Below are 11120 nucleotides of genomic sequence, written 5' to 3'. Positions count from 1 at the left end.
TGTCACCTTGTACATCCAGATTGTTTTAACTACCCCTGGTTGTCCAGAGTCAGTCCCTCACACTATTTGTCTCCACTGAGACTGTTGAGCTGGTTTTCCTTCTCGCCATGTGACAGATCCCTCATGTCACCTGCCTTGGGTCCTTGAGCACCTCAGTACAGATCCTCAAACAAAAGAGCTCTCAGGATGTCACCTCAACAGTACTGAAGGGACAATTCCTCTGCTGGAGCCTTTACAGCTAGAGCAGGTAAAAGAGCATCTCCCAGCTGGCTCCCTGCCTCGGCTGTCTCAGCTGAGGAAAGCGGATCAAATGGAGAACTCGCTAATGCGGGCACACACCTTTCTTTGATCTCCCTAATGAAAAACCAGAGAGTGTGAGAATGAGTATTAACCAGTCCAGTATTAAACATGACTTGCACTGGATGTGAACAAGAGCAGTGGTATTACTGCTGTCAGTGCCATCGTTAGCCATGCTGACCCAATTAATGTGATAGGAAACACGACAGCTCAGCTGAACTATTTAACTCGAGGGTATTTTCCATGGGTAGTAATTCCCCAGAGACAAGCCTGAGGAAGAGCTGTGTTTCCCAGAGACATCTTGGCAGTAGCTGCAGGACAGTTTCAATGACCTGTTTAAGATTACAGCAATGTGCCCATTGATTCATTGGAGTTTTACAGGGGGAAAAAGCAGATGTGACACTACAGACTGCTGATAATGGCCTAGTCCATGGGTTATGCTGAGGTGGGTGTTACACAGCTAAAAGAATTTATCTCTCTCTCTTTAAGGGAACTTATCCCTCTCACTTTGGAAACTACAGCACCCTGGAGTGTTTGTCCAGGGTGTGGGGGAGGAGTGTGAAAGCTCCAGCAGGAACACCCAGTCTTAACCAGTTAACCTCTCCTGAGGAGTGGAAACCCTCCTGGGGAAGTTGTTCTCCACAGGTGAGCAGAGCACGCTGGGCAGGAGCCCCTGAGTGGCAGCAGTGTGTTAGTACAGAATTGCAGAGCAGCTCTGGCTGAGCAGGGCTCGGTTACACGGGGGACACAGGAAGAGCATGCCAAGGTGTCCGGGCACTCCAGCAGCCTGTGTTAATCAGGAAGCCGTGCAGAGGAGAAGCTGAGTTCAGAGCTGGAGGCAGAGGGAAGGTGGAAGAAGTGTCCATGGAAGAGCGGGGCACTGAGCCTGGCAGCACAGCTGGGGGCATGGGGCATTCCAGCAGCCCCCTCTGCACATTCAGGTACTAAGGGAGCTCTTCCTGCATTCTTAATCAATTAAAAATGGTGCTTGATGACACTACCCAGGGAATAAAAGGCAAACAGGGAGCTCTGCTGTTGTGGCACGCTGAGGTGCGGGAGGGGAGCTCATGTAAGGCTCAGCCACAGGGACTGGAGCTTGGGGTGCAGCAAGGTATGGGTCAACTAAATGATTTTAGTCACTTCAAGCTGAAGTAAACACCTCAAGCAATATTTTACTTCCACCTCTTTCCTCATGCACTGGTGTAAAACTGCAAATTGCAGACATCTGTCCAAGCTGGAGTCTCTCTGTGCTCTGGCACCCAGATCCAGAAGCTCCCAGGAGCTTTCTCTGCCTGCCTGCCTTTGCAGCCCCTCTGAGCCCAGCAGAACTTGGTTGATGTGAACTTTACTATTTCTTCACCAAATCCATCTCTGGGAGCCTGAGGAGCACAGCACTGCTCTGTTTTGCTGCTTGAGGCTGTTCCACCGCACCCATGACGGGTACTGCAAAATTTAAAGCTCAGAAAGAGCTGGATCTTGAAATACATGGTTAGCCCAGTATAAATAGGAAAAAAAAAAAACATTAAATCCTCACTTGCTGGCCCTAGGGTGCCACTAATGTGATTGGAAGAGAAGGCCTCATGTAAGGGTCACAGAGGTCTCCATCCTGGAAATAAACTTTTAAGACCAGGAAAGTCTATCAGGTGAAGAATATGTACAGCACTAAACAAACACTGCCCCGGAAGGGATAAAAACCCCAGAGCCCGGCCTGTCCTTTGCAGCTCAGAAAACTCCTGAGGATGCCCAGAGCACACCCCATCCCTGCCTGGACAGAGCAGCCTCTGCTGGTGCTGGGATGGCTGCAGGACACCGGGATGGCTGCAGCAGGACACCTGGAGCTGAACCCCTGTCCCAGGAACACCCAGCAGCGAGGAGATGCCGATACACACCTGCACGGGCCGCACCAGTCCGTTTGTTGGTTGAGGCCAAAGCGAGCTCTGCATTTCTTAGGAGAGGCAGGATCTGAACACAGAAGCATGCGCGGCGGAGAATGGGCAAGGCAGAGGCACAAAGAGGAGGAGGAGCACGAGGAAGAAAAGAGGCAACATCATTTTAGCCACTTTAAACACACGACTAACAGACTACAATCCCATTATTTTCTGCTACAGAATGGCGCTGGCACCACCTGGAAAAAAGTGATCGTTAGGCAAATATCAGTGATCACTGCTGGCAGCTGGAGGTGGTTTGGGAAACAGCTTTGAGAAACGTGGGCAATTACAGGGAAATTCAGAGCTCTTCCAATTTCTTAAGTCTGGAAAAGCTGCCAAATCCGGAGGCGATGCCTGACTCGTGGATCTGCATCCTTCCCGGCTCCCTGCCTTTCCAGCAGACACCACCGGGCTGCCAGCGAGCTCGGACTGCGCGCGGAGAAAAGAGGAGGAAACGTTGCAGAAGCAGGCTGAAAGCAGAGCTAGCACCACGGAGACCTAGGCCCAGGTATTCCACTCTGCCCCCCGTCATACCCTTCAGCTGGAATGGAAAAGCTGTTCTCCACACCTTCCTAAAACGTTGCTGTTTTGCTGTATAATTACAGGACTCACTAGGGTGAAGCCCTGTTTGCTTTCAGGCACATCGTGTTTTTCTCTGGTGTTGGGAATGAGCTTGAACAGCACATTTCTGTGCTGGATTCAGCCTCTCTCTTTCAACCACTATCAATGAATGTCTCATTGTATACAGCCAGTAGCTGGTTTTCAATCTGTAACAGGTGAAATTACAATTTTTGTATCACACAAACAAGACATATATAGAGATATATAAAAATATACCGTGCACTCTACATAAAGGCCTAAAAACTTGTATTCTTCTTATTAAACTCAGCACAGAATGAGATCAACAGTGTTAATTAAACTGAAGGTATTACTGGGACACATCTCTTGATAATGATTCCCTTTTTCACTAATATTTATTGGTACATTAATAAATATTAATGTATTAAATAATAAATATTAATAAATACACAGATAATATTTATTCCTGATATGGCAGAAATACTTCAGAAATCAGCACATGAATAGCCTTGGGTGATGGGAACGTGTCTGTGACCATCTGAAATCTGTCAAAAGGGCCTTTTCTAATTGGCAGGGTGGTACAGGGAGGTGGGGTTTAGTATGACTTTGCTTCAACTCTACATTACTCTGAAATGACAACCAAAGCTGGTGTAGTCCCATGAATGATTTTCAGTCCTGCCACTACATTTCATCCCACACACAATATGGAAGCATTTGAGAGGAATTCTGTAGGTCTGATGGGGACATCCACCTTGGATGTTTTCAGTAGATGAAGTTTATATGAAGTTATTATACATTTGTCAAAATACAATCTTTTCAGTTTTCACACACTACCCATGTTCTAAATCAAACATGTCTATTAAAAAGTCACAGAAATGTTAATTTACCATAGCTTAAAAAAAAAAAATAAATGAATGTGTATTTCTCTAGTTAAGCTCTGGAGAGTAAAAGAAAACATGGTAAAACACAGCAACTGCTTTGGATTCTCCCATCTGAGCAGGAAAGCAGGAACAGCTGCCAGGCTGCACGCACTTACCTGAGCTGGAATCTTGCTGCTTTTCTCGTGTTCGTCTCTTCTTTTTCCCCTAGGAAATCAAAGGAAAGGCTGTTACCTGTGCTCCAGAAAAACCAAGGGTGCAGTGCAGGGTTTTTGGGGCTGGACTGGGTGCTGGGGATGGCTGCTGCCTCCCAGATAAGAGCCACAGTGCTGCTGGGTCAGCCCATTCCAGGAGGAGATGAACTGGAAAAGGCTGCTAAGGGACTAGCCAGGTTTATCTATGAGGGTGTCCCCTTCCTTTCCACTCTTCCCATTCCAACACTCCTACGAAGAAACCCAGGAGGAACTCTCAAAGTGAAACCCAAACGTGTTTTTGGGCACTTGTTAGTGCTTCTGCACAGATTCATTCTGGGCTTGTGCCTTTTCTCAGGGATTAACCCTCATTTCCAATACCCCTGGATCCAGCACCACAGGCATTTTGGCTCAGCACTTTGAGTGAGATCTGTGCATATTCAGAAACTGCAATAAACTCAAGAGGCAATGGCAGCCATGTCCCCACTCCTTCCCCCAAGCCTGCTCTATCTTCTCCCCAGCACACTGCTCCATGCTCAGGTTTATGAGTCCAGGACTATGCTGAAAATGCAGTTAAGACCCAGATTTATGGTGCAGGCTGTGTCAGAAAGTGAGGGGAAAATGTTACTGGATGTAAACCAGCTGTAATAAAGCCTGTGCCTGTGCTGCTCAGCACCTCTGCCAGCTCCTGCCAGAACTCCTCAGCCCACTCTGATGCACCTCACCTGGGGATCCCACCCATTATTGCTTTAATTAATGAACTGATGATTTAATTAATGTTTAATGAGATCAACAGAATTAAACAAGATTTGCTGCATGCAATGGAGAGAGTATGATCAATAGCTAATGCTCCTGTCATATTCTTATTCATCTTCCTTATGTTTCTAAAAGCACCTGGTCCATTTTAGAACCTTCCCTATTTCCAAAACATGCTTTAATGTGGTGCCTTATACCCAAACTGAAACTGGTTCTTGACATTCCCTGATCCAAACGGGAAAGAAAGTTTTAGGAAATCCCCAGAAATTTATTTTTAAATAATACTAATGTATTTAAGTGCTTTTGCAGTTCTGGACCCATCTCTCATTCTTCTTTCACTAATAAAAAAGTCCTGTTTTATCCCCAAACTGCTTCTCTGATTCACAAGATGCAGCACCTCCCCATGCTCCCTAATGAGCTGGTTAATGAGGGCACAGCAGCACGGAAGCAAATCTGGCTGTGTGGCACAGGCAGCTCCCAGGGCTGCCTTTGACCTGTGACTTTTTATATGACTTCTTGTGGTTTGAGTGAAGGTGGAAAGCTCTGAGCTGCGGTAAGCTTTTCCTTCAGTGGGGGAGCAACTGTATTTCCTGCCTGATATCCGCATCATGTGCTGCACGAGTGACCTACATTCCTCCTCCTCCTCATCCCTGCTCAACTTCAGAGAGAAAAGCATCTCTTCCAGCAACCACAACACCCAAACCAGCTGGTTCACAGTGCTGGGAGGACCAACATGCACTTTTGGAGCCCACCATCCATCTTCTGGAGAAAGGTACCAGCCCTTGGTTCGCCAAGGAACCAGATGAAAATGACACAGGACTGGGATTTCCATGGAGGATGTGCTTGGTCTTGGAGGAAGATGGTGCCATGCTCTCAGCAGTGCTGATGCCCTCCAGATGTGTGCCCATCAAAATGTGGGCTGGGGGCTTCCCATCACCTCTGCTTTTTCTGCATCATCTCTGCCCTCTGTTTTTGGGAGGAGTTTGGGGTGGTTTACAGGTGTTTTCTTGCCCTTGGTGGAGTTTTGTCATTCTGGAAGGAGAGCTGGAGTCAGTGTGGGAAAGATGGGCACTCACTGTGCAGTTCTCAGGGGTAAAAAAGTGTCTGTGAGGGAAATGATGGAGATGTGTGGGTGTACAGACATCTGAAGACTTATGTGTGCTTTGCTTCAGTTCACCAATGACCTTGTAGGCATGTAATGTTGAAACAGTTGTGAAAGTAGCAAGAAAAGACTCCCTACAAAAAGAGCCACTATTTTAAATCACAGAATCATAGAGTTATTTGGGTTGAAAGGGACCCCAAAGACATCCTGTTCCAACGCCCTGACATGAGCAGGGACACTTTCCACTAGACCTGGTTGCTCCAATCACTGTCCAACTTGACCTTGAACACTTCCAGGGATGGGGCACTCACAGCTTCTCTGGGCAGCCTGTGCCAGGGCCTCACCACCCTCACAGATGCCTCAGCTACTGTCCAAGATGCACAGAGCCATTTGCTTCCATAAAATTACATTCCCGAAGATATTTCCACAGCACTTAAAAGCTTCTTTTCCTTTCTATTTGTATTTGCTTGGACAATAAGCAAAAAAATGCTTGTGGTTGCTTGGGGCTGTATCTTTCATCCTTTACACAGGCAATAAGGCAAGATGTTGTTCAAAATACCCCTGAAATGTGAATTTCTATGGCTCTTGTGCTGCCAGAAAGGCATTTCCAGGAGCAGGTGTTTGGTAAACAGCTGCCAGCCCCCCAGGCCATTTTGGGCCATGCCCTAGGGTGGGGGTCCCACACTCACGTAGTTGTCTCTGGCAGACCAGCCGGGGTAGAGCTGCATGTGGAGCTGCCGTTCCTTGCGAGCCAGTTCGTAGTACTTGGCTTGTTCCTCCCGGGACAGCGCGTGCCACTGCAAGGACAAACAGCAGTGAAGCATGGCCCTGCTGTCCCCTCCCAGCCCAGCCCACCACGGCCACCCCACCGCGGGGCACATCCAGCCCCTGCGTTCATGGGGTAAGAGCACCCGGATTTGAAGCAGATTCTTGTCATGTACTGAAGAGCAGCTGCAAGGGACAGGGATGTAGCACTAGGTGATGACATTGGCCCCGTGAGCTCTTACCCTCCTTCCCAAGATCTGGTTGATGGCAGCACTCTCTTTCAGGGTGCACTCGGCGATGACTTTCGCCCGCATTTCTTTCATATACAACATGAAAGCGTTCAGGGGCTTCTTAATAGTGGGCTTCTTGGCTTCCTTCTCTCTCTTTGGTTCTGGTTGAGGTTTCCTTGGTGGGACAAAAGGAGGGGCTGTCAGCATCAGAGCCAGCAGAAGACTCGACCCCAAAACAACACAACAGCACGAGCAGGTGGGGGGCCCGAGATGCTCCTCAGATGCACAGCGCAGTGTTCATCCATCCTCCCCCCGTCTGAGCACTGGGAGTGAGAGATGAAATGTGTGCTGCTGAGCCAGCCCTTCCCACTCACATGTTTCGGTCGTAGTGCTCCATCTCTTGCTTGCCGGAGTGGGGCACGATGGCGGGGTGCGGGATGCCAGTGGTGTGCATGCCAGAGCCCAGCATCAGCGGGTGAGTGAACCTGCAAGAGAGAGCGGGTGAGCGTGCCGGGAGGGCAGCGCGGGCCGGGCACGGCGGGCCGGGCAGCAGGGCGTCCTCGGAGCGCTCTGCGCGGCCAAGCAGACGGAAAGCGAGGACACGGAAAGCACGCGGGTGCTGCCAGGCTGGCGGGGGGCAGGCAGTGCCCACCAGCCCTGGGGCACCCCTGTGGCACGGCTGGTCAGGCCGTGGATGGACAGGATCCGGTGCCACGGCGAGGGAAGCTCCTGCAGTAGGAGCCGGCCCTGCCGAGATCAAGGCTGCTTTCACCCAGCAGTTTCAGCTGCTCAAATCTCTATTGTTGCAGTATCTCATTAGCACTGCAGAAAGGAACAACAAACTCAACTTGGGGTTTGGATGGGAGAGATTAGGACCACCCCACACCTTTCTTTTAACAGAAATAGACTAAGTCTGAACATGAACCCAACTGCAACTCTAGGAGGTGCACCTTGCCTAAGCAATGCTCTCCACAACATGGGCTGAGATCACGAGAGGTCTCATTAGCTCTCAGGCTTCATTAGCTCTCTCCCGAGTTCTGGAGGATAAAGCCAGCAAAGTCAGCTTTGCCAAGCTTGCCACTTTATGACTGCAGCTTGAGATGGCAGAATTGCCCATGGGAGATGAACTGTTCATTAGATATGCTGGCACGAAAAGAAAAGCTGTTTAATTTAATCCACCAGCACAGTCTGATCTTTATCTGACCAGGTGTACTTTCTCGGCTGCAGCAGTGCTGCAAAATCCACCCCAAAATCCTGCAGGCAGGAGCTCAGGGAGGCTGCTGGGGCTCCACAGGGAACCGTTAGCTCCTCTTGCTTCACTTCTGAAGCTGTGCATGGGTGATACCTTGCGAGAAAGGAGGGCTGGCAGCACTCCCTCCCCTCTTCTGCAAGGCTGAGGGGCTCCATGGATCAAGGGGTGCATGGATCAAGTGTTGTATGGATTGAGGGTTGCATGGATCCAGGTTTCTGCATGGCTAAGGGCTCGCCTGAGCAAGGGTTTGCACAGCTTTCCTGTGGGAAATCTCCGCTAACAGCTCTTCAGGACAACATGAAGCAGAAGCAAAAGCTGGTGTGGCCCTAGCATCCCTATGGAACCAGGAGGGCTTTGCCCAGCAGCACGCCTGGAGGAACTGGGCTCATGGTTCCCATCCACAGGGGATGCATTTTGCTCACCCAAAGGCAGAAGCTGTGTTTGTATCTCACAGAAATGACTTGTTCAGATGGGAGGGCAGCAAATCACTGCCCCTCCTGTCCTGCTTTTAAAGCTCAGACCAAGTAAACCAGATCCATCTCTGCAGAGCAAAGCGGTGGTGGCAGCAGGGACACGTTCAGGATTAGTGACACGGAGCAAAGTCCTGAGCAATGGATTCCACCCCATTTCCCAAGGCTGAGCTGAAGGCTGGAGTTTTTGACTCTCTTTAGAGCACTGCTGAAAAAATCCCAACCGTTGTGCATCCTTCCTCCTCAATATTCCCCTGAGCACCCTTTGGACCAGACACTGCCTGAAAGCGCCTTCTCTCGCCGGGGCTGCCTGGGGAGGGTGTGTGGCTGTCCCTGGGTGGCTGTGGTCTGCTGCAAGCTCCTGCTGCACAAACTGCAAGCTGCGTGACCAGCCGAGCTGCCCTGTCTGCCACAGCTCATACTCACCTGGAGAAAGAAGCCCCAGCAGAAAGCGCTGACGAGTACGGCTGTCTAAATCCACATGACGGGAGCGGATAGACAGACTGGCTCTGCCTGGGATCAGGAAGAAAGAGTCTATAAAGTATCCACAGCTACGTGGTATTTCCTAAAGATACCCTGTGCTAACAGGACTTGGTGACCCTGGTTGGGTGGACACTCGGTGTGCCTTACGCTTGAGGGGCAGTGTGGGCTTTGGATGTTATTATTTTGAGAGAACCTACGGAAGTTCTTTGTGGGCCTTCCTACAAAGGTTGGATCCAGTTCTGACCCCCTCTGCCCCTGGTACTGACTAAAACTGCAGCTTTGAGTTTACCTGGTAATAATGCAAAGTGCAGAGGCGTGCTGAAAAATCAGATGTTGCTATTGCACAGAAGAAGTTGGTCAAAAGAGCACAGTGTGACAAAAAAAAAAAAAAAAAAAAGAAAAAAAATTTAAAGCCTGCTTAGATTCTCTGTGAGGTGCATAAGAAGCTGCACTAGGAGGATAAATATAAAGAAAACTTCCTTATCATGCAGTGACCAAGCACTGGTTGTCCAGAGAGGGTGTGGAGCCTCTCTCACTGGAGATATCCCAGGATTGTCTGGACACAATCCTGTGCCATGTGCTCTGAAACCACTCTGCTTGAGCAGGGAGGTTGGACCAGATGACTACTGTGGTCACTTCCAATTTCATCTACTCTGTGATGCTGTGATGCCCCAAGCACAGGAGACTCCTGGAGCCTGGAGAGAAGGCAGCTACCCTGCCTTTGTACTTCAGGAATGCTCTGATTTCCTCAGCACACCCTTTTAAGGACACCCATCAGTTTTAAAGAAGCCAAAAGCTCAGTCCTACATTCTTTTTGAAAGCTGTTTCATACTGGGGACCAGACATGTATCAGACCTGGGGCTGGAAATTATTTTTGAGATAGTAAAATAACTATGTAGGAAGTTCCTTGTTGTTCCCAGTAAGGGAACCCCCACATTTTCATATGGAAATAGCTCAAAAATACCTTGGATTGTTCTGTAAACCTGCCAAAAGATGCTTCTAGCCTAAAACTGCACATGGAGATCATAGAATTACAGAATGCTTTAGGTTGGAAGGGACCTTAAAGCTCATCTCATTCCAACCCACCCTGCCATGAGCAGGGACATCTTCCATTAGACCAGCTTGCTCCAAGCCCCATCCCACCTAGCCTTGAGCACTTCCAGGGATGGGGTGCTTCCAACAATGGGGTACTTCCAACTGTGCTGGCTCTCACACTCCTCTGGCCAGGCTGCACAGAGCTGTACCTAAACCCAGGACCAGCTCTAATGATGAAAAAAATCCACAAAAAGTCCATTATCATTTAGCATGGTGCACTGTGAAGGACCCAAGCTCCTGAATGCCTGGGATTTTTCAGGGCTAAAGAGAAGTTTCTGCCCTGAAGAGGAATAATGACAGCGGGGCAGCAGCCAGACCCCTGAGCTGCGCTGGGCAGGAAGGAGGCTCCCGTTCCTGCTGCTGTCTGAAATCCTCCTGGCTGGACTGAAATCTGGGGGATCTGTCTGCAGGAAAGGCAGCCGGGGCTGTTTACACCCTGGCAGGCAGAAGCCCTGTCCGACCCCTCAGAAGTCGGGGTATAAACACACCAACAAACAGCCGAGCGCTGCCGCGCACCGGGAAACCCAAACAGCCTTTGAAGTTGGAGGCGGCTGCCCCAGGGCCAAGAAAACACTTGGAGCTAATCCAGAAGCGACCTGGGTTACTCCAGGGGCTGGGGTATTGGGATGGGAATGGAGTCAGGCACTTGCAGCTTCATCCAAAGTCCCCCTGACACGAAAATTAAAGCAACTGCAAAATCAGTCCCTGATGGTTGGGAGTGCACGCTTACAGCCCGTATCATGGAGTTACTGGTCTGGGTTGGAAGGGACCTTAAAGCTCATCTCATTCCAAGCTCTTGCCATGGGCAGGGACACCTTTCCCTAGATCCAGTGCTCCAAGCCCTGCGCTACCTGACCATGAACACCTTCAGGATGGGGCAGCTGCAATGTCTTGGGCAATCTATGCCAGGGCCTCACCACCCTCTGCGTAAAAAACTTCCTAACATCTGATCTAACTTTCCTCTTTTAGTTCAAAACTGCTCCCCCTTGTCCTATCACTATCTGCCCACATAAAAAGTGCCTCTCCCTCTTTTTTATAAGCTACTTTTAGGTACGGGAAGGGACTCTGAGGCCTCCCTGGAAATTTCTCCAGGC

General features: G+C 49.6%; 1 protein-coding gene across 3 annotated transcripts in view; it reads right to left on the bottom strand.

The window, feature by feature from the left end:
• Positions 1-11120, bottom strand: part of TCF7 (transcription factor 7) — a 74522-nt gene that overhangs the window by 7692 nt on the left and 55710 nt on the right. For 2 of the 3 annotated variants that reach the window (XM_041481853.1, XM_041481854.1), the window contains exons 6-10: positions 8875-8961; positions 7101-7211; positions 6739-6901; positions 6421-6528; positions 3841-3889 (exon numbers count right to left, since the gene is read on the bottom strand). In XM_041481853.1, the coding sequence (XP_041337787.1) occupies positions 3841-3889; positions 6421-6528; positions 6739-6901; positions 7101-7211; positions 8875-8961 (518 nt within the window). Of the gene's footprint in view, positions 1-2186; positions 2260-3840; positions 3890-6420; positions 6529-6738; positions 6902-7100; positions 7212-8874; positions 8962-11120 lie in introns of all 3 variants that reach the window. The other variant, XM_041481855.1, reaches the window with a different exon arrangement.

This window comes from Pyrgilauda ruficollis, unplaced genomic scaffold (assembly GCF_017590135.1).
Source record: "Pyrgilauda ruficollis isolate IOZ18807 unplaced genomic scaffold, ASM1759013v1 scaffold57, whole genome shotgun sequence".
Taxonomy (NCBI): Eukaryota; Metazoa; Chordata; class Aves; order Passeriformes; family Passeridae; genus Pyrgilauda; species Pyrgilauda ruficollis.
This window is presented reverse-complemented; position numbering and strand designations above follow the sequence as displayed.